This window comes from Neovison vison, chromosome 7 (assembly GCF_020171115.1).
Source record: "Neovison vison isolate M4711 chromosome 7, ASM_NN_V1, whole genome shotgun sequence".
NCBI classification, from domain to species: Eukaryota; Metazoa; Chordata; class Mammalia; order Carnivora; family Mustelidae; genus Neogale; species Neogale vison.
In genome coordinates, this window is record NC_058097.1 from 206,593,234 (window position 1) to 206,616,831 (window position 23,598).

General features: G+C 49.1%; 1 protein-coding gene across 1 annotated transcript in view; it reads left to right on the top strand.

Moving 5' to 3' along the window:
• The window catches only part of TESMIN (testis expressed metallothionein like protein), a 34,129-nt gene that overhangs the window by 1,117 nt on the left and 9,414 nt on the right, over positions 1-23,598 (top strand). The window contains exons 2-5 of the mRNA XM_044261240.1: positions 2,430-2,588; positions 4,623-4,743; positions 6,876-6,952; positions 10,733-10,824. Of these exons, the coding sequence (XP_044117175.1) occupies positions 2,430-2,588; positions 4,623-4,743; positions 6,876-6,952; positions 10,733-10,824 (449 nt within the window). The remainder of the gene's footprint in view (positions 1-2,429; positions 2,589-4,622; positions 4,744-6,875; positions 6,953-10,732; positions 10,825-23,598) is intronic.

Genomic DNA, 23,598 nt, shown 5'->3' on the forward strand with positions numbered 1-23,598 from the left:
GTTAAGCGTCTGAGGAGCACTTTGGAGCTGGTATTGGGATGAGGGTGCCCTGACTTCGTGTGTCAGGAGTCATAGCTCCAGAGCTTGGATTTCTGCCTTTCTGGTTTCCCTTCGGCGCAGCTGCTGCTCCTTAGTGTAAAGGAAAGATGGGGAGGAGAGGCTGGGCCTCCACCACCCTCTCGCTTACACGCGGGAGCCCTAGAGCTCTCCTGGTCCTACCGGCCATCACCCGCGGTAGAGGTCTTCCTTGACTCTTCTTCGGATGGCTTGCAGTATCAGCCGCTCCATTTGGCTTCCGGGCCAGACTGGGTTCCTGGCACCTGTTGCCTGTTGGGCGTCTAGGACGACTGCTTTACAAAGTGGACTCAGTGAGAATTCACCAGAACAGGAACAGAACTGGCTCGTCTCAAAATCATAACATTCTCTCTCTCAATCTCTTTTAAGATTTTATTTATTTATTTGAGAGATCAGGTAAAAACATGAGAAGGTAGGAGGTCAGAGGGAGGAGCAGACGCCCTGTGGAGCTGGGAGCCTGATGCCGGGCTCAATCCCACGACTCCGGGATCGTGACCTGAGCTGAAGGCAGCAGTTTAACCAACTGAGTCACCCAGGCGCCCAACATTCTCTTCCAATATAATCTAATTTTAACAAAATGTAGGTTGGACAAAATAAAGGAGAGGCTACTTGGATGATATTTTTTTGCCTTTAGAAAATGTTATTGCCTATTTCCTAGTTAACTAGTAAAATGAAAAAGATCCAGCATGGACATGTTTATCGTTTAAACAGAATGGGATTATTTTAAAGTAAATATTGAGGATGAATTGCTACTTTCCTTTTTCTAGAAATTCATTCCCACATTGACCTTTGTTCATATCTCTTCTGTAAAAATGGGACTTCACTGAGTATAAGTAGTTCAGATCATAGTCGCCTGCAGCACTTGCTGTGCAAGTACGTGTTAATCATAGGGTGGGAAATTCAATCTAAACTCTGACGGCACCTGCCTGGCAAGTTCCTCAAAGCAGAAAGCAGAAGAAAATTTAAAATTTTCTCTTTCTATAAAATGTGAATTATCGAAATGAAGCCAAACTTGAAACACAGCTAAACCTTTCTTCTTTTTAAAGATTGATACCTTCATGACAGTCTGCTGTGCTAATAAGGAAACTGCCAGTAATTATTATCTGTGCGGGTCGCTGATTTCACTATTTGTTGGACATCTCCAAGTTTGTATCCACAGCCACACCTAGAAATATCATGATCTGTGCTGTGATTTTATTGTTTTTATTATTTTTTGAAGATTTTATTTATTTATTTGATAGAGATCACAAGTAGGCAGAGAGGCAGGCAGAGAGAAAAGGGAGGAAGCAGACTCCCTGCTGAGCAGAGAGCCTGATGTGGGGCTCGATCCCAGGACCCTGAGATCATGACCAGAGCTGAAGGCAGAGGCTTAACCCACTGAGCCAGCCAGGCGCCCCCGTGCTGTGATTTTAAATGAGGTCTTCAGAATGTTACCCTAGAATCACCGTCTTCTTGGAAGGACCTGCCTCCTGGGCTCTGGCAAGCGCCCCTGTACTCTGCAATGGGCATCCTAGGGCTGATGGAGGTGCAGGAGGGGTTGGCCGATGCCATCCCAATCCTCCTTGCATTCTTAGCAAATGTAGAAAGAATCCTCACAATTTTGGAACCCTCAAATCTGATGGTATTTTTTTAACCATTGAGTCTTTAGTTTTTAAATTTCACCAGTTTTCAGCAGCATCACTGGCCTTTTGCCCTCTTGCTGGTGACCTTTGCCGTGTGTCGGTGAGTTGGCAGCTGTTGCAGCTCTGATGGCTCAGAGACAAAGCTGGCTGTTCCCCAGGCCCTTAGCATTTGCTACAGTCCTGCCGTCCAGTCAGGACACCACTGTTATGTAATGGTGAGCTCTGCTCTAAATACACGATCGATATTAAATCTGATATGTCGGCAAGGATTGGAGGCTTCTTGAAAGAAGACAAATCAACTGGAGCATTTCATACAACTTAATGAGCACACTAAGAACGGTGAGAAAGGGCCAGCTTGGAGGCCCGGTTAAGGAAGATCCCTCAAGTCTGCCCGGTCCTAGAGAAGGGAGGGCTGTTGGGCCCCTTGAGGGGCACGCGGCCAGCTGGGGCATCTCCTCCGTTCCTTATGCCGTGTGCAGGAAGCAGCATGAGCACCGCGTGGCAAGTTCACCTGCATATTTCGTGGGCAGATGGGTTTGGTCCTCAGGGTCCTTCCTTCCCCGTGAGGCCGATCAGATAACTTCCCACTCCTCCTCGTTGCCCCCACATAGGGAGCATGGGAGGGAGAGAAGTAAAGCTAAGGGTGCTCTTTCCTTTGCAAACAGTATGCGACCGTGAAAACCGGTGTCCACTATGTGGTTTCTAAAATAACAATTGCTTTTTTTTTTTTAGATGGAAATAAAGGAAGCAGGTGGTACAATTATAAGTAACAATCCTGAGGAAGCAACTTTTCAGAACCCTCTTGGTCCAGAATCCTGTTGCAAGTTCCCCTCGTCGCAAGAAGCCGAGGACGCCTCTGGCTGCTCTCAAAAGAAGGACTCTAACCCAATGGTAATGATGCCAAAGAAAATGTGTCTTGACTGACATTATCTTAAATGTTTGATTCTGATCATTGCTAATTCAATAGGAATCGTCGATTTCAGTCACTGTTTTTCCATTCTGTTTCCTTGTTGAGTCCGCAGTTCTGATTGCCTCATCTATCAAAAGAGGAACATAATTAAAACCGTAATGCTCCATTCACCTCTGGAATTCCTAGTTCCTGGGTCTTAGCAAACCAAACAAAGATTAGGACATTGCGGTCCTTGCTAAGGAGGGTAGCCCCAAGTCCCCTTGGGCTGCGGCAGCCTTTAGAACTATGTGGTTTGGCAGGTGGGCAGGTAGAGGGAGCTGGGGTTCTGTGGCTGTTTCCCTTCCTGCCTGCCTCCAAATTCCTAATAATACCAAGTGACACTCGCGTGACATAGTCTGTAACCTGTGTGGTTCATTTAATCCTCCTGTCAACGCTGTAGGCTAGCCATTATTTTTATCTACATCTCATGGCTAAGAAAAGAGAGATGTCACATGGTCTGCTTGTAGGTGGTGCATCTGGGACCCCAGGTCTGAGCGTGGTGAGTGAGGACTAGGAAGGAGGCGAGCCGGAGAACCAGGCCCTGAGTCTTCCTCTAGCGAACAGTCCAAAGCACCAGAGGCCGCCTTTTCCCTGCAGCTCTTTATCCCAAGAAGGTGACCTAAGCTCTAAGGCACATCCTTTAACTAGGAGTTAACTTAAAAATGAGCTCATCACAAACTTTGGCTTAGCTGTGGCGTGTACCAGTACTGCCTGTCTGTCTGTGCTTCTGCTTGGGTGTGTGGGTTCTGAGAGCAGAGCTTGTCCGTGATGCCTGGAGCAGGTGAGCAGGATAATTCTGGTAGTTCCACCAGGCTACTGAGTAGCGTGCACACGCTCCTGCCGGAGAGGGCATGGCAGAGCCCAGGAGAACCCATTCTTTCTCCCAGTTTTGTGTACCTCTGTGTGTGTGTGTGACTATAACTTTATCCTCTGACTTCAAATAAAATGCCAACCAAACATGAATACTAGCCTCTTATCCAGCATCAGGGTGATGTGAAGGTTTGAGCCAGTGACTTTGTTAACACAGGTTCTACAGGTGTCATTCTGCTAACATCGATCCTGGGTGCTTACTTGGGATTTCCTGTCTGGGAAACCCAAAGGCAACCTAGAGTTGGAAACCGCAGTTTCTCTGGGTATCCGCGGTTTGACCGTCAGAATTAGAAGCTGTCTGGGCAGAAGCTCTGATTTCTCTTGCCTTCACATGCATGCTGCGTGGCCAGGGACGGGACTGCACCCCGGGAAGGTTCCATCTGTGCTTTGCTTGACTTGTGTCTTTGACTCACGGACCCACCTGGCTCACTGAGGAATCATTTATGGTCAGAATCCAACGAGGTGATCTGATGGCCAACGAGGTGATCCTGAGGCCCAGGATGACAGACATGGCTTCCTAGAACCTTCCAGTTCTTGGATTAACCTTTCTAAACTGTACTTGTAGGAAATATAATAAATGGACGTTTAATAAGAACCCCATATGTAAAATAATAATGTGTGGGAGCAGGAAAAATACCTCATAAAATATAAGATTATTCTAAGAATGTGACCAGCTCCAGAGGTGGAGTCGAGGACGAAGCCTTTTCCTCCAGTTGACCGGATCTAGTGGGGCTGGGGGTGGTAGATCACCGGACCCTTCGTTGAGGCAGACAGTGGAGCGTAAGGAAGGCGAAGGCAGCCTGGTGCAAGGTCACCGAGGCCTAAGCCTCCACGGGCAGACACCGGCAGAGGAAGGCATGAGCAGGAACTTGCATCCACACACAGAACACATCTCACAAAACAATTCCTGGGGGGTGGGGGTTGCTCTGTGGTTCCTCCAGAGAACATTACTGTGGAGTAAGAAATCGAGAACAGATTTTAGCTTGCCGTTTTGCGTTAAAACTGAAATTCTAGATTAAAGTTACTTTCTCAGATTTAATTTCATCTAGATTCATATTACTGGATATCTTTTAAAAATGAAACCTGATCATTATTTTTCATTTTAGGTGATATGTCAGTTGAAAGGGGGTACACAAATGCTGTGTATAGACAATTCTGGCACAAGAGAACTAAAAGCACTTCATTTGGTTCCTCAGTATCAAGACCAAAATAATTATCTACAGTCAGGTACAGAGTATATTAATAAAAACTTATGTCATATATCATATGTAAGCTGATAAGTGATTATGTTTGGCTTTGTATAAAGAGTAAAAGTGAAGTAGGTGGTTAGGTTGTTAACTAGGCAACTTGCTAGATCTGTTTGCCCTTATAAGTGAACTAAGAATAGAAATAAAAATCTTTATAGACTAATTTATGTACATTGTGTTGTTGGATACTTGTCCTCTACTTGGCTAGCTGCGGAGAGCGTGTGACCACAACAGGTGACTGCTGTTACGACATGTGCGTGTGTCGAAAGGAGACTGGGCTGGGACGTCAGCCTTTCCTAGGCGGGGCAGGGGGTTGGCGGTTCAGGTGTGGTCACACTGTATACAGTTTAGCATACAGTATTAATTACTATATTATTAATTAATTATTAATTGATATATTAATTATATTAATATACAATATATACAAGACATTTTCATGTCATCAGTGAGAACTGTGAGTACACTTTAATCATCACTGAGTTTTTAAATATATCAAGTGCTGATTTTTCTCTGCCATTCTCTCAGAAACATCTTTAAACTGACATAATAATAATATATGGCCTAGAAGTCCTTAATTATTTTCAAATTACTTTTAAATGATTAAAGAATAAATAACAGTCTTAGGATTGTATTTCAAAAGTTAGACCCTAATTCTTGAAAACTAGGTATGCCTGTGTGGATTGTATACATAATCATGTTAATCTAAATCTTGAGTTAATCAGAATATTTAAATTATCAGATGTTTTGTTGATCTTCTCAACGGTTTACTTATTTTTGTTTTTGTTGTTGTTGAAGTATAATCTACCTACCACATTATATTAGTTTCGTTTGTACAACAGTGATTTGAAGTTTGTGTACATGGGAACTGATCAGCACAGTAAGTCTAGTTACCATCTGCTGCTACACAAAGTTGATGCGATATTACTGACTGGGTTCCCCATGCTGTACTTGCCAGTAATTTAAATCAGTATTAAATACAGATGTCATTTCAGTGGCACTGCAGAGTTCAGGGCTAGAGGAAATACTGTAACTCCTGTTCCAAACTGATAGTCTCTTTATTTAGGGACAGATAAAATGCCTTCAAGACATTTGCTTTTCTGTGGTACGGAATCAGGGTTGGAGTTTAGTCTTCCAGAAGCCCTTTGTCCATGCCCACCACGGTCTTCTGGCTCCATCTCCTGTAGGTCAGAGCGACCTCTGATCCTCTGCACAAGCAGGGAAGGCTTCTTTCCTAATTCCCCTCCTTCTGGAACATGACCCAATCCTAATGCCTTTAGATCCACAAAAGGAAAGGCTTTATATGGTGTTCTTCAAACCTACTTCCTTGTCATAGAATCATAACCCCGTCACCATGGACGTATGAAATACCAGCATGAGATAAACGCATCCTGGTTACCGAAGTGTCAAGGTATCGTCGCTCAAAGGATGCGTGAGCCGGGAGCAGGGAATGTGTTCAGCTGATCAGTGACTAAAGACGCTAAGACACGTTTCTCCCTCCGCCTCTGCTCACGAGCACTGAGGTTTGCAGAGCCTTCCGTGTGTCAGGAATGTTTTCCATGGCACACTTACACCAAAGATATACAAATCCGTTCCATTAGTTAAATAGTTTGGTCCAAAGAGCCCAATAAGTATTTACATCCTAGCAAGTTAGTAACCATTCGAAAAAAAGACCACACATAAATTGAAAGTAGTTCACGCGATGTCCGACAGATGTCGCTGTGCCTTCCTTGAAAGTGGGACGGATCCAGGGCCTCCCTGGCGAGTTTGCTGGGGCTCCCAGGGGCCCCTGCACAGAGCCACAGCGTGGGAACTTGGCCACTAGCCACAGTTTTGTTTCGCTTCGTTTTGTTTTTAGCATAGTAGACTAACCCTGGAAGCTTAAATTAAGCAGCTTTAAGACCAAGAAAAAGATGTAATATGTAAAAATAATAATAATAATAATAATATTGACTCAAAAGTTTTTACAGAATAAAAAAAATAGGATCAAGGTAAGTTTAAATGATTTTGCACATGATAAATCACAATACATGATAATTTTTGTACTTTCTTCCATGTGCAGGTAGAAAAGGAACAATATATGGTATCGATTAATTTTAATTGTCTTCCTTACAGATGTCGCTAAACCAATGACTACTTTAGTAGGAAGATTTTTGCCAGTACCAGCAAAATTAAATCTCATTACACAACAAGTGAGTCTTTGTTTTAATAAAAAAAAAAAAATACAGTTGGGCACTATTTTCTCTTAAAATTTCAATTGTTGAAGTTGGAATTACTCAGGAAATATAATTTATCCTCTTTTAAAATCTACAGTGAAACCCTTACCATGTGTTCCATACCTTCGCTACTGGGTCAGACACTGGGGGTTGGGAGGCAGTGGCACAGGTTCAGGCAATTCTGGGCCAACCCTGTGGGCTTTCTTGCACTTTCCTACAGCCGTCAGACCAACCAACCTTCCGAAACCCCATTTGTTGGGCTCGTTTTTTGCAGCCCTTCTGTCCATCCAGCAGGACACCCCACCCATTTGGTGTAGAACATTCCTCACCTTCCTCGGTAGAATGGAAATGCTTTTTTAGAGTTTAAAATGCTTTTATGATTGTACCCCAACATGCACATACTAAATATAAGACAAATGTGTTATTTTCCCTAAGTCTTGATATGAAGTGTCACTACCCCAGAAGAGACTTCCGTGACTCCCCAGTGTGGACAGCCAGTTGCTGTCACTGCACCTGTCTGCTTCTCTGCCCAGCACTGTCACGGTCTTGCGTTTTCCTGGTTTGTCTATTTGTCTGCATCTCCCCACGGGTATGCCGGGTCCGCAGGAGTAGAGATCTTGTGAGCCTAGTTTGTCTCTGTAAACTGAGACCTGGAACGAAGCCTGGCACGTACGGGGCGGTCACACAGAGTGACTTTCCGTAGGGCCAGTGCCGGTCTGAGCACTCGGACCACATCAGCGAGCCAATGCTAAGTGATGTCCCCAAACAAAACAAAAGAAAACATGTGACTCTGCCCCCTGCAGCCTACATTTTAGTGTGGGAGACAGACAACATGGGCAAATGTAGTAAATTATATTGTGTGCCAGGAGAGCAGAGGACAGGCATCGGGTACAGAGCTTCCGCGGGGGCAAGGCAGGATGCCAGCCACGGGTCGCACCATTGAGAAGGTGACGGTTGAGCAAAATCTTGAGAGGAGAGGGTGAGCTGCGTGACCATCACGGGGGAGAACATTCCAGGCAAGCAGAAGAGCACAACACAGGGTCAACCTGCTGTAGAGACAGTGAGGAGGAGGCCAGGGGGCGGGGATGCAGTGAGCCAGAGGAAGGTAGCAGAGGGGGCGGAAGAGGAGCAAGCATGGGGCTGGGGGAAGGGTGGGGCCGAGGGGGTGCGGGGGACCTGCCACTGGGAGAGTCCCATAATGCGGGGGGCGGGGGCGGGGCAGAGATGACAGCAGCTCAGACCAAGCCGGGCCAGTGGAGCAGAAACAGCTTGTCCGGATCCCCTGCAGGCTGGCAGGGCTTGTGACGGACTGGATGTGGGTTGAGAGAGAGAGGAAGCATGGATGCCCCCACAGTTTCGGCCAGAACGAACAGAAAGATGGTGTTTCCATCAAGAGAGCGGAGGGTAGTACACGTCTTATGAGGGAGACTAGGAGTTCCCTGGCCTTGACGTGTTCCGTTTGAGACATCTGAGTGACATTGGCCGGCAGGAGTGGGACATGTGGGCCTGGAGATCAGTGTGAGGAAGGTCTGGGCTGGAGGGAAGAAGTCACCAGGGCGTAGATGGCATTTAAGGCCTTGAGAGCAGAGGAGACCCGTGAGGCAGCGGGTATAAGCAGAGTCGGATGTTTGTCGAGTGGGTCAATAACTGTTTCTCAATACTGTATTGGTCAGTGCGGGAGATCCCGAGCTGTACCCTGGGGGCGCCCGAGGCAGACTTTCGTGGGTCCTGCACACAAGCCTCCGGCCTCCACTCCTCCTGCCTTCCTTTCCCCACTGTGGCAGCCCCAACCAGGCAGGCGCACACTGGACTCGCTCTACCGCTAAGGTCATGCCCTAGAAGTGCTCCTTCGGACCGCAGCCTCCTTGCTTTCCACCTCCTCCCCATCTTTTCTTGGCTGTGTTATTCTTGTCCTGGTGTTGGCTGCCCCTGACCTCTACCCGGTGTGAACTTGAGGCAATCCCTTTAGCCATACGTTTGCTGCTTCCTTGCCAAACTCCCAATTCTGTATATTTTTAAAGATTTTATTTTTAAGTAATCTCTGTGCCCAACACGGGGCTTGAACTCACAGCTGTGAGATCAAGAGTCGCACTTTGCAACTCACAGTGTGGCGCACGGTCTAGGAGCCTGGGCGTTATCTGGGAACTTGACAGGAAGGCAGGATCTCAGGTCCTGGCCCAGACTCACTGACCCAGAATCTTCGTTTTAGCAAGAGCCCAGGTGATGTGACTGTGAAGACTGCCCGAGAGCTTCCGCCCCTGCTCCTAGGCGGCCAGGCTTGCTGAAGAAGGTCATGGGTTCCAGCATAAGGTCACTCTAGATTAACTGCCTATGCTGTCCTGAAGTCATCCCATTTTCTCTGCTTTACTTTGGGACTAAATTAGCAAAGGGGAAAGGAGAACTTGTACCCTGGTTTATGCGAAGGATTGCCTCAATCCTGAGAGCTGCGAAGTCCTTTCTCAAAAGGAATCCCAAACTTACGACCGCCTCTGAGAACATGGGCCCCACTGATGTGTGGGTGATGGGAAAGAGACGGTTTCATGTAACTTGTGGACACTGCCCTCCTTAAATTGAGTGAGGAGGACAGAGCCCCCAGCAGAAGAAAGGGGCTCCTGGGTGAGGCTCCCCAGAGGGATGGGGATCCCTGGAGGAATGGGGCCTAGTGCTCAAGGACGTGGACCCAGGGTGGCTTCTCAGGGTCTTCAAGTCCCACAGGCAGTGATGACACACAGTAAGAGGCAGAAGAGAGAAAATAAATGGAATGAATAAAATGTTTGTTTTTCTAAAACTGTAGTTTTTTTTTTTTTTTAAGTTTTACTTATTTAAGTAATCTCTACGCCCAACGTGGGGCTCAAACTCATGACTCTGAGTCACGTGCCCTTCCGACTCAGCAGGCCAGATGTCCCCCGAGACCACACTTTCTATATAAAACTGACTTTGAAATTTCAAGTGTTCGGGGGAGGAAGGGACAAGGATAGGGTATTGAAGTGTGATACCGGCAAATCATCTCAAAACCTGAATTTATGCAATTCTTTACATGTCTTCAGGCTTCCCATAAGAAGAGCATTAGGTCATTGCTGACTTTGCTACACTTCCCTTTTCTTGGGATGATCATCTGTGAGCCATGCTCATAGAAAGTAATAGAAAGATAAATGAGAGCCAGGAAAGCAAAGGACACGGAGGGGACAGAGGTTGTGACATGGCTTTTGGACTTGTTGAAACCGGCGACAAATTTTTTCTTTTTTTTTTTTGAGTAGATGAGACACCAATGGTTGACAAGACCTTAGATGTCCAGGGTTCTTACGTTATACCAGGAATGTCATCATAATTAAAGAACAGTTTCAGTGTACAGAAGTTTGTGATTTAATTTAACTCACAATTTGTAGTCATAAAAATGGAAAAAAACCTGTCCATTCCAGTGTCCACGGCCAGTGCCCCACAGCTGTGTGTGGCTGGCCGGGCCCCGAGTCCTTACCCCCCTACCCCTGGTCCACACAGGCAGGACTCTCCCCTCCCCCGGCCGGAGTGGCCAGGTGATTCTGGGACACCCTGGGCTGGGCTCAGCTCGCCCACTGCTGCAGAGAAGCCTGGGCCGGAGCCCACGCCAGGGGGAGGGGAACCGTCGTGGTGACAAGGCCATTGTGATATAAACCTCCAGAAGAAAACCAGTCATTTTTGTCTGGACCTAGATGTTGACTGGACAGAACTTATGAAACACGTTCTAATGAGAAATATGTCTGCTTTGACTTTCTACAGCTTGAAAACGGAGCCTTACCATCCCTAGTCAATGGGTCTGCTTTCCCTTCGGGATCTGCTCTTCCAGGACCACCGAAACTAACCTTGGCTGGGTAAGGATTAACAGCAATCAGTTGTCACTTTAGTAGAAGAGTTTAAGAGGCTTTTGGGTACTGTGGTGGTTTTTTCCTAAGTTTTAAAATCAGCTTTACCAGTAAACCTTCGTGACCTGTAAAAACTGTATTTTATATGAAGCAGTGGTACCAGCCGTGTCACTGTGTGTGTCTGGTTTATGGCTGGAAGGGCTTCCACACTGTCCGCTGTCCGCGCCGGTGGATGGCCCGCTGCCATCCAGAGCTCTGTCTTGGTCTCACATCAGTTTAAACAGAAATGCTCTGTTTCTTTCTCGCGATCATCAATATGAGTAATGATGTGGCAGCCACTTAACCTTGACCGTGGTCTGTGTGTGCCTTTACGGGCCGCCGCACCCTGCTGGGTCAGCCCGCATTTGGAGGCCAGTGCCGAGGCTCACGGTCTCCAGGAGGATGTGGGCTGCCCTTAGCTGGGGCCTTGTCTTAACATTTGAAAGTCGTATCTATAATTGTAACTAATTAAACTAACCAAGCTGGTTGGAACTCCTTGTTGAGTTGACTTTCACGTGCGAACAGTGGACGGGGCAGCCCTTTCCGCTCGTGGGTCCTTGAGGTGTTATGGAGATTGGTCTGCTGCCACCTCCGTGAGTTTGCGGCCCGCAGTGGCCGGATGCCCCCCTCGGGTCCAGCAGTCTGGGAAACGTCCACTGGGCTCTGCGCGCTCCAGGCCCCCGCGGTGCTGGTTGTGGCGTCGGTGAGGGGGAGGAGGGCTGTCAGGGGGCCGCGTGAAAGGCCCCGAGAACCACTTGGCAGGTGTCGATGCCTCCCCCCTGCGTTGCCGCGCGAGTGTGCTGGGGGCTCGCGTGGGTCGCGGCTGCGGCGGTTTTAGCCCGTCTTTCGGCGGTTGTCGCCCGGAGGCTCAGCGGGCGACTTTCGGTCCGTTTAACGGGATCGGGCATCCTCCCCGCCCACTCTCTTGGGCACGGATCAGGGAGGGCGGGTTGTTGCTGGTACTGTACTCGGTCCTGCCATCATGGCTCTTCCCACTTCTGGACCGAACAGACGCCACATAAGTCACTGCTAGATCCTGCTGGCAGGTCCTCCCCCGACCCCGTGTTTGGTTACACTGCGCGACCGACGATGCCACCATCCAGAAGACACCCCTTTTTCTTCCGTGGGATCTGGGAGCTTCGGGCCAGCAGTGCGGGATCGCTGTGTGCGTGAGCGTCCGGAGCAGCCGCGGGAAGCTGGCGCTTCTCACGCTTCATTCCAAGTGTGCGCTCTCGGAGCCCCGGCGCGACCTGCGGCTTCTCCGTGGCACGGCTGACCCGGTTCTCGTGGGCGAGCAGTAGGAGGGAGTGCCGTGTCGTGTCACTCCGCCTTGTCCCCAGGCTCGCCTCGGTTTTCTCGGTCACACAGTTTTCTTTATTTTGGTGTAATTACGCGGGTCATAAAACATTTTTCTCTTCTAAACGAAGCGCCAGGAACAACATGAGCCTGTGTTTGTGGGGTTTTGCTGCAAAGAATCACTTGAGTTGATGTCACTCCCTTGAGTCAGCCGCGTGCGTTTGATCTCGGCACCGCAGCACTGACGGTCAACGGACTCTGGCGGCGTGTGCCTCGTGCAAGGGCGCATGCAAAAGCCCGTTCGCTCTTGTGTCATCCTGTGTGACCTCCCACTGCGACTGACTGGCCGCCCCCCCTCGCCCCCCTCGGTGCTCCGTTAGCTGTCTTGTTGTCTGCCGCCAGAGAACAAGGTCAGATTAGGTCTGAAGACCTCAGAAAGGAAGCTCTGTCGGCCCAGTATGGCTCAAAGGTTTCTAACCGCGCGGGTGACACAGAAGCGGAGTGACGGTCAGCAGAGCCTCGGGGCCCGTAGTGCTCAGGTGTCACTCACCTTGTCGTCGCTCTCCAGAGCTGGGTGGGGAACTGGCTAACTTATTAACTAGCTTATCATATTCCTGAAAATGCCCTTTCAGTAAAAATTCATGTCCTGTCACTCCATATGGCTTTCGTCATCTTGTCGTCAGTCAGGTGTTACTGTGAGTTCTGACACAGCGCTGATGCTATTACTTTTGTAACGTAATGAACGTCATAATAAAGAACACTCACGAGTCTGCTTCTCTGAAAATTTTTTTTCATAAAGATGAGGTTATACCTTGTACGGTGGAGTTTATTTCTCATGCTTTCCTGAGGCGTAACTGTGAGGATCTCTCCCGAGCCCTTAGTTTTCGGACTGGCATAGGAGGGTGGACAGTGTCCGCAGAGCCGTGGGACAGTCCCCGGTTCAGTTCCCGTCCCTTCCCACCCTGGTGCCCTCTGCTCGCCCCTATGGCACCTTAGCTCATGCTCCTACCTCAGCTGAAACCCCCTTGGGGTGGACAGCGAGTCTCACAGCCCTAACCGGTGGTGGCGAGTTCTAGCTCCTTCGAAAGTAGTCTAACTTCTTCCATCCAGATTAAACTACCATTTCTGGATTTTATATCATTGCCAATCAGTATCAGATAATCTGAGAGCTGATTTTACCATATCTTCTGTCCTCCAATTTTTCAATCTCATTTATATTTATTTATTTATATATCTCATTCCCAAGTTCTTTGCAGGATTCCTCCTGGACTGACTATAAATTTTTATATGTATATTTTTTTATTTTCCCCTGAAGCTCTTATCACCGTCCTGACCACTTGATGATCTCTCAGGAAATGCCGATTGGTATCTTCCTGACACAGGACATTCATTGAACTGTCCTCTGCCCTCCCACAGTCGTGGCAGGTCATGCCTGGAATGTCTCCACGCACCCCACCCCCATTTTTTAGAGGAAAGAATTTTGGTTCCTCTGGATAGTCAGTGCCAGGCCACCCTGTGTCCCACTGTAGGGGGAGGTCTGAGAGGCCAAGGACAAGAGCAGAGACGTAGGTGAGCATGCGCCCTCCTCTGAAAGCCCACGTCTGCTCCAAGGCGCACCTCTGGCCACAAGAGGGGACAAAAAGCTGTCACTCTGCTAGGTATAAAGGGGAAAAGTAGACTAGACGAATAATAAATTAATACAGCATTCGGTGACATAGTTTGGGGATATTATATTGAAATGGGAGAATCTCCAGAAGTAAGAGTCAGCAGCTCATGCACGAGTCAGGTGCCAAGTGTGTTTGGGGGGGTGGGGGTGGAGATGTCACTAAACAGAAGCGCAGACAGTGGGGCTGGGCTGGAGGCTGCTAAGGCAGGTGCACCCACGCAGGAGGAACCCACCGTCCACGTACAGAGGACGACGGGCCGAGCTGGGACTTAGGGTTCCGCCAGTCTGGACTCCAGGGAGCTGAATGTGTGAGCGTGCAGCGCACAGGCAAAGGGGCTCGCCTGGCGCACCGTCTTCGGGGCATTTGTACCAGAACGACAGGACGGGGGCACGCAGTGCTTCTGCGCTCTGTGCCGCGACAGGAGACTGTTGGCAAACGTTACCTGTGTGCCAAGGTCCCTTGTGGTTTCTGTAGGGAACCCCAGACCAAGCGGCATCCCTGTGACCCAGCAGAGCCCTGTCACCGTCCCGTCATTGTCTTTGGGCACTTGCCCCTCCTTTCACCGTAGCGTAGTAAACGTCTCACAAAACGAGGATGCGGAGTTCGCTCCACAAGCGGCACTGGAAAGCAGCGCTTGGGAGCCTTCCCTGATTTTAATCCCCAGCTGCCCCTCATGTTTAGCCTCTGTGACTCGCTCGTCTGTCCCCCTCTGATGCCCCCACGATGGCTCCTGGGCTAATCCCAAGAGCAGTTAGGTCTCCACTGGAAACTTGCTTTGACGTTGCTGGTAGCTCTGCAGCGTGGACAGGTCTGATACTGCCCGAACGACATAAGAGGACGATTGGTCGATTTAAGTTCTATTATCCGTTAGTGTTTAGATCGGGGAAAATGCAAAAAGGTTGAACTAAAGGAGCTATTTGGCATGAGGGTCCCCACATAATAGGGGTTTAAACAGATCAAGGGAAGAACGTCCGGAAGGCTTCCTGGGGAGGGGACAGCAGTCGGGTCCTGTTGCGCACCCCGTGGGGACTGTGGGCGTGCTAGCTGGGCTCGGCCCGGCGCCTCCCACCGGGTGGTAAGACACGCAGCAAGTCCGTTTCATGATCGGGCGCCGATAAGTAGTACCTATGAGCGCCTGGTGCTGAGATTTTCAGTATTTGTTCAAAACACCAGATGCTTAGCTAATTCCCCTTTTAAAGAGTAACGATCTGAATATTTTCTTTTTTAATCTTTATAGAGTAACTCTTAGTTCATGGGACACAAAGTCTAAAAAGCCATGTAACTGTACCAAATCCCAGTGTCTGAAATTGTAAGTAATCACAAATCCTTCATTATTAAATAGAAATAAGGTTGTTTAGAAGTCAGTAAGTGGTACACAGTTGAGATGAGCGTCAGCGGCTAACAGCATGGGGCCGCAGCTGAGACCCGCCGGCCAGAGCAGCGAGACGCCGCGCCCTCTGCCCAAGCCTGGTTCGGGTCTCCTGGGATTCTCTTGACCGACTAACTTAGAAAAGGACCCTGCCTGCCCCTCGCGTGGTGTGACTTTCTTGGGTTTGGGTTTGCATCTCCGTCCCTGGGATGGGCGCTAACCGCGGCACCCTTCCAGGGCGTTCACTGGGACATTGCCGCATCCTAGTTTTTACCAGTTCGGAGGACTGGTAAAATTCACTCAGTAGTGAATTTTCTCAGGAAAGTCCTCCCCCAGGGATGGCAGCTCGCAGGAGGCTCGGTGGGGGGACGGTGGGGCCGGCCGTGTGGCAGAGCTGTGGGCGGGGGTGTGGGCAGTGTGGCTGACGCAGGAGGGGGCCCCCGTATCCCCTCCGGGCCTGCCACATGGGGACGCTGTTCGTGTCGTCTGCCCGGCTCTCGGCTTTGCCAGCTGTCTGCCCCGAGGGCCTGCCTAGCTTTAGAGGGAAAGTTGGAGGGGGCTCACGTCCCCGTCCTGATGGCTAACACTGTCTCCACGTGGTTTTTCCCTTGCAGAGTCCTGCTGAAGTCACTGAGGGCTCCACTGATGGGACAGGGACTTGGGGGTACACAAGTGGGTCCAAATCCAGAAACCTGAGAAACTCGGTTCACTGTGAAGACACAATCATTTTTAAAAAAGCAATGCTGGAAACTAGGGTTGGCTGTGTGAAAGCATTTGAGCGGTCGCTGGCTTCATGTGTGAGTGTGAGCCGCACGCCTCTGAACGCCGGGCGCGCCTGCACCACTAACACGCGGCTCCGAAGCCTGGACCGCGTGACCTTGCCGAGCCGGAGTGGCCCGCCCAGACGGAGACGACCGACGCGGCGGAGGACAAGGTGGTAGCGTGTAGGGAGGACAGAGCCAGGAGGGGAGCAGGTCCTGTCCAACGGGGCTGCCAAGGTGCAGCTGTGTTTCGGGACTGGGGAGACCAGAAGACCCGTGAGGCCTAGAGCAGGCAGGGTATATACAGTCACTGGGGGGTGGCGAGAGGTCCCCCCAAGGACTCAGAAGTAAGGTGGGGCTCCAAGAAGGGTCTCACTTATTGATGACCCCACAATGGAAGGCCACGGAGATAGCTACTGGCCTAGAAGCCGCTTTCCAGATGAGCAGGTGCCTGATGCACTCTTCAGTCATCCCAGGTGGGCTTGGTCAGCGTTGGAACAAAGGAAAAGGAGGTGCAGAGTGTGGCCCGTGCTGTCCGGAGGAAGGAGGCGCCGTCTCTGTGGGCCACGGGCTCCGCCTCAAGAGAAGCGCGCGGGCCGCAGTAGAGGCTTAGCGCCCTCGCGGCAGACCTGGGGACCCGCACCTCCGACTGCACGCTCAGCGCCGCACCATCGGCCCAGAGTTCTAGCTTCCTCGGTAGCTCTGTGCTGGGAAGCCAGGGGCCTGGAGCGCTGTGGGCACTGGAAGGATGTGAGTGCCCCCAGAAAGTCACCCGGGGCGTCCCGATCAGCCTGTCGTGGTTTGTTGGCATCAGCCAACCACTGAGGACCCAGTGATCTCCGGAAAGTTGTTTGCGGAAAAGCTGAGGAGGGGGTGATGTCACCCCACCCCACCCCCGCCCAAGCAGAGCCGGCCGCGAGGTCTCTCAGTGGCAGAGTGTGCTGGCAACGACACGGCCATCTGTGCGCGAGTGCCCGGGAGCTTCAGCGGAGAGCAGGTGTCGGGACTGGACTGTCCATCGCTTGCTCCGTGAGCACGTGCGTGACGACCAGGAGGAGCCTTCGGGTTTCTTTACTCTTCTTTTCCCCACAACTAAACTGTGTTCTTAAAGTGATGGAATATGGTTTTCTTAGGGTTCATTGTCCTGCTTGATTGGGGGTATCTATAGGATAAAGGTCAAGAGGGATGACTATTAATTGACCATCGACGAAGAGAGAAACACATTGTTGTGACGCGTGCACACGGGTAACACCAGTGAGGTAGCCACATTGAGTGCGACGTCCGAGCGCTGGCCCCGTTCTCTGGGCTCCTCCCTCGAAGCGACTGTTTTAATGACTTCTGTCTTCAGGCTTTCGGGGGATCATCTACCACCTTGTCACTGCCGTAGAGAGAGTGTTCACTCTGACCCGTGTCCCTCCCTCCCTCTCCAGACAGAGCTGGAGCCGCCCTTCCTGGCGGCTCCCCCCCCCCCACGTCCCACTTAAAGCATTAGATAACGGACTTCAGCTTTTCTGGTGGTGTCTTGAGTCAGCAGAAGCTGGGGATTATTTTGAAGCAATGAAATTAGTCTGTGTAATGACAATGGTATTGATGTAAACTTAATAAAAAAGTAGATAAGCATTTGTTATTATTTTATTGAAAACTTAGTATTTAAAAAGTTTTTAAAGATTTTTCAAGCAGTTCTGTCTTTCCGCTGCCACTACATAGGACGTTCTTAACATTTTTTTTTAAGATTTTGTTTATTTATTTGACAGAGATCACAAGCAGGCAGAGAGGCAGGCAGAGAGAGAGAGTCTTAACGTTTTTTATACACTTTAAACATGGATTTGCTTCATAATTAGTTTATGAAAGCACTGATTGTGACAGCCACTTTCATAACAGGATTTTCTTGTACAGGCCGTGACATAGGTATGGTACGCCAGACCTCTGGGCATAACTTCGCCGCGTGCGGAGGAGTGCTCGAGGCCGGAGGGAGGTCTCTTCCCCTGCCGTGGGCACACTCTGGGAGACTCTGGAGGAGGCACCGCCTCTACGAGCGTGATGTTTTCCAGGACCGTTTCACTTAGTTCTGCAATATGTTAGCAAATCCAAGCAAAGTTCTTTAAGTATCCGTTCCAATTCTGTTTTTGCTGAGATACTGGGCGGGACTTGTCGGGAGCCTTCTATTACCCACAGTGTTTTTACCCTAATCAAGTCTAAATCAAGATTTTAGTCATAGACCGGGCAGTCTCTAATACTGGTTTTTCAAATGGCCTTTTGTCTCTGATTAAACAGCTTAATTAACCAGAATCCTGGGGCTAGAAGGTCAAAGCTGGGTGATCATTTTGTCTAGTCTCCCGTTTCTTACTTCTGCTTTCGATTCCTTCTTTGATGTTTAAAAATATTAAATACTTAATTCATACCCAGTAGCGCATAATTCTAATTTTTAAAGTCTTTGCTTGTCTGATTCTGGTGTTTTCTTCTCTTGATTTTTCACTCATTATGTTTGTTCGTTACCTCATGTATTTTGTGAATTTTTAAAAATTGTAAGTTATAGTCACTGGGGCTTGCTATGCAGGAATTCCCAGGCTGACCCGAGGGCGCGTTCCTGCAGAGAAACTGTGTTTGCCGCTGCTTGGCCTTGATGGCACTTCCAATCTGGACAACTCAAAAGTTTTCCTAAGGTATTTTTTTAGGACCCACAGCATGAATTCAGATCTCTCAAACCCAAATGAGCACCCCACTCCCAGCCAGTGCCCAGATGGATGCATTCGCTTGCCTACGACGGGTTTTCCTAGAGCACTTACCATCGGGTAGGGACCGTCCACTGTTCTGCCTGACGTGCAGCTCTTGGAGCTGAGCCCCTGCCTGGCGGGCCCCAGGCTTCGGGTGGGTACACGGAAAGCTCTTAGAGCAATGGCTGGCACAGTCTACTTGTTCGAAGGGTTTGCCATCCCTGTGGGTGTCGCTCCCTCCGCTGCCCCCGTGCAGCCGCTAAAAGCAAAGCCGACGGTCGCTGGGGTCAACAGATGCCGAAGACGGCTGTCGGCCTCAGCTTCGATGTGGCTCACTCCTCTGACCTTCTGTTTCTCTTTTATTTCTTGGCCTTGAAGGGGTTTCCTTAAATATTTCACAGGCTCAAATATGCATCTGGAAAGGTCTTAAGTATTTCGTACCCGTGTTTCAAAGCGTTTTAAAGAAGCTGTCAGGATGGCCAATGAGTTAAGACTAAGATGAGAACACACGTCGTCGGAGGCCTTTTCAAACACAGTAGGACTCTAAAAATCGTAGGGCACAGCATGCCTGGGTCCAAGGCGTGCGCGTGGACAGTGGACAGTACGTTCACTTGCTGAGCCCCAGAGTGCGATTACCCGGAAGCTGGAAGGCTGCCAGCCCGCCAGCCCCGAAACACGCTCTACCTCGAGGACAGCGCCTTTAGCAGAGTCATGCTGCTTCAGTGTGTTTCCAGACAAAAGAGGGGCCACCAGACCTCACGTGGTGGCAGTGGCAGTGGTCCCCTAGGCAACGGCAGGAGTGGACTGTGGAAGGGGACAGTGCACGTCCCTTGAGCAAGAACACGTAGACTGCGTACAGTGGATCTAACCAAGCGTGGACTGTGGAGCATTCCCAGACGTCACCATCCACGCTGATCCCTCAGCCCGTTGGCAGTCAGACTTGCTGCGTCCAGAGACCTGGAACCCTGAGGTCTGTGTCCACCGAGTCCGTGGAGTATGGGATCCCGAGACGACAGAGGACGGTGCTCTGCGGGCTCTCTTGCTGCTGCCAGTGTGAACAGAGCAGTTGGGGCCTTTTCGGAGAGGAGGGCAATTTTACAGAGAGGGGCAAGTCCACATTAGTGGTAAGAAAGGGAGTGGGAGTTCGCTCAGGGACCAAGCTGTATGTCCTGCCCCAACACGGGGGTTTTCAACTTAGACAGCGCTCTGCCCCCGAGGAAAGGGCACAGACGGCTGGAATTGTCATGAAGATGAGGACCGCGCCCAGGATCTGATGTCTGCTGGGCACCCCGTACACACGGCTGACGGGGAGTGTGACTTTCGGTGGACAGAAGTCTTCAATTGAATACAGTCAGAATGATCACTTGTCTTTACCGTTACTGCCTTCTTGTTCAGGAAATCCAGCCGTTTCCCAAGTGCAAATGGTCGTGCTGTTCCAGTTTGTTCTGAAGTCTTAGAGTTTGCTTTTCTCCTTTGCGGCCTCTGTGCACCTGGGGTTGATTTCTATGAACGGCGTTAGGTAGGGATCTAATTTCATTTCCCCCGTGTCACAACTAATAGTCCGGCACGTTGATCGCAGAACACCAGGATCGTCCCAACCACGTGCAGCGCGTTTCCTGTCGCCTGTCAGGCTTTGATGTCTGTGCGGGTCTGGTTCTGGGTTCTTGATGCTGTTCCACCATGGATCCCACTTCTCAGTGGTTCGTCTGTGGATGTCCTGCACCGTCAGATTTAACAACCTGACTGCAAACGGGACCAGGACTTCTGTCTGCGTCTCCGTCCTCTTTTCCTTGTCGTGATAGTGAGGGCCCCTCCTGCAGCCTCTGCCATGCTGGGCACTCACTAGTCTGCTCCTGGTTTTCCTGGTAACACTTCTAACCTTCCCTTGCCCTGCCTGAAGTGAGATATTTGCAGTAGGTTTTTGAGAGACCCTCTGTGCTTAATGCTGTTAGAGGCTGTTGGACAAAGACTGTGACCGACAGTCATCTCCTTAGTGTGTCGGTCCCGTCGGCTGCTCTGCCATCCCCACCTCCCCCGGGGGGACGGATGCTTCCCCAGCTCCCGCCCTCGCCTTCGTTCCAGCCACTGAGGAAGAGAAAAGAGGGTGCAGGCCCATGTCTCCCCTTCCAGGGCATAACCAGAAACTGCCCGAATCACTTCCACTCACACTGCCCGGGCCAGAACCTCATGCTGTGCTCAGACCAGGCTAGGTGGGAGGCTGGGAAATGTCCCCCTAGTGGAGCCTCCCACATGCTCGGCTGGAATCCGGGGAGAGTAGCTACTGTCGAAGGGCTGCTTCTCTGCCACACACCTGCGTCCCGCTGAGGAGGCTTCCTTCCACGTCCTTCTGTTCCTAATCAGGCATTCTGCTTTATTCTTACTATAAGTGAGTGGTCAGTTTTATCAAAGTCTTTTTCCTGCATTTATGGAAATGATCGCTGTTATTTTTCTTTTAATCCTATAATATGTTCTATTACAATAAATATACTAATGCTAATCCACCCTGTGGGCTAGGGATTGAACCCAAATTGATCACGATGTACCAATTTTACTTTGTAAACACTGCAAGATCTGGTTCTGGTTTTCTAATATTCGGCCTAGGACTTTGCATCTTTTCTGGAGTGGGGTAGAGCTACGATTTCCCTTTCTCACACGTCTAGAATGTGGTCATGGTATCGAAACCAGCGTTTTGTGTTGCCCAATCCAGTGCGCTATCAGGCTTCCCTCCTCCCACCCCAGCCTCTTCTGTGGCGCTTCCGAGAAAGTCTGGGTAGGGTAGCCCGTGTTTGTTCTTTGAAGGGTGATTGCCCACTGCCTGTAAAACCACCAGGGCCGGGTGTCTTTGTGGGCTGGAGAAGAAGGGGATGGGCTACCCAGTCACTTTCTCTCTTTGCTATTGCTTTTTCTAAGTTTTTATTTATTCTGGAGTCCATGTATATTTTTTTAAGAGTCTCCTTGTTTACTTGAGAGAGAGCGAGAGCACAAGCAGGCTTAGGAGCAGAGGGAGAAGCAGACTTGAGCAGGGCAAGAGGCAAAGGGAGAGGGAGAAACAAACAGCTGAGCAGGGAGCCCAACGCGGGGCTCGATCCTGGGACCCTGAGATCATGACATGAGCCGAAGGCACACGCTTAACTGGCTAAGCCACCCAGGTGCCCCCCATGTTGATATTTTGCATTTCTCTTGAAGATTGTTGAATTCTCTTAAGTTTTTAAATCTACTTATATATTCCTGTTTATATATTCATATGTTGCTTTAAAAAATTGTCTCTATCAGTGGTTACAGCCTTGTACATTTTCTAAGCTTCTGTTGTCATTGCTTGTCTCTTTTTTCTTTCTTGATCTTTTCCATGGGAAGTCTGTCTATTCTGTCCGTCTTTTCAGGGCATCCGCTTTTGGTTTTCTGGATTTCTTGCTTGGGATTTCTGGCTCCCATTTCAGAGGTTATTAAGGTTTGCCCTTTACTATTTCCCCAGCACACCTGTTTTATTTTACTCTATTGCCTTGCTCGCTTTTTGTGCTAATGATTATTTATTCTCTTTTTTATTTTTTAGGAAATGCCTGTAAAGCTTTAGATTAGCCCCCTGCACTGCTTTAATGCACCTACAAGTGTTGGTATGAGACACTTTTGCTGTCACTCACTTGAAATCTTTTTAAATTGCCATCGTAATGTTCTCTTCACCCACGGGTTGCTCAGGTCACACTTCCCAGTATCAGATATGTTTGTAGATATATGTTTGAAATGACATTTTAATTGTTAATTTTTTACTTTGATTATACCGTGATTAGACAATATGGTCTATAGGATATTGATGCTTCAAAATTAATGAAGGACTTCTTTTTTATGACTTAATGTTCAATAGATTTTTAAGATATATTAACTTAAACATGTATATTCTCTATGTGTTGGATATATTTACTGTGCATTAGGTCAGATTTGTTCATTTTGTTTCTTAAATCTCATAAATGCTCTTTTGATGTTGTGTGATTTATCCGTTTTTGACAAAAGTGTGTTCAGACCGCTCACTCATTGGGATTTGCCTGTGTCTCCCTGTACTTCCGTTTTGGTTCACATGTTTCGGGTCTGTGGTGCAGGGCACGCAGACCCATGCTTGTTGTGTCTTGGTGGTGAACGCTTCCATCAGCCGTGACATACACCTGTGTCTCCTGTTGCTTTTGGCCTCGAGTTCTTCCCTTGCTGATACTCCCGTTGCCGCCGTGTTTTCTCGGGTTGGGGTTAGCAGGTGCGCTCCCTCTCGCCCCTTTCTGCACAAACGTTCTGTGTGGTGCTTTTAGTTCCGGTGTGTCCTCCGTAAGCTGACTGTGGGTGGCTTTTTAAAAAGCAAATCTAATAATCCAAGTCTTTTAATAGACATCTTTCATCCATTTGCATACCTTTTGTCATTATTGATATATGTGGACTTGTTTGTACCACCTTATCTTTTTGAGGTTTTAAAATTTATTTAAGTTCTTTTTTTTTTTTGAGTCAGATGGTGGCATTCTATACATACTTTGTACACCTCATGTTTGGTTTGTTTTTGGTTTTTTTGTAACATGTACATAACAAAAAATTTACAGTCGTAACGGTTTTTAAATGTACAATTCAGTGGCATTAATTACACCCACCAGGCTGCGTAGCCATCACCATCCATTCCCAGGACTTCCTCATCATCCCAGTTAGAAACTCTGTACCCAGGAAGTAGCGATTGTCCCCTCTCTCCAATCCCTGGCAACCTCTGTCCTACTTTCTGTCTCTGAATTTGCCTACTTCTAGGGACGTGCTATGAGAAAACCTGTACAACATGTGTCCTTTCTTGTCTGGCATCTTTCACCCAGCATCCTGGTTTCTCCGTGCTGTAGCAAAATGGGTCAAAATTTCATTCCTTTTCAAGCCTGAATATACGCCTTGGTACATATAGGCCACATTTGTTTAGCCCTTTC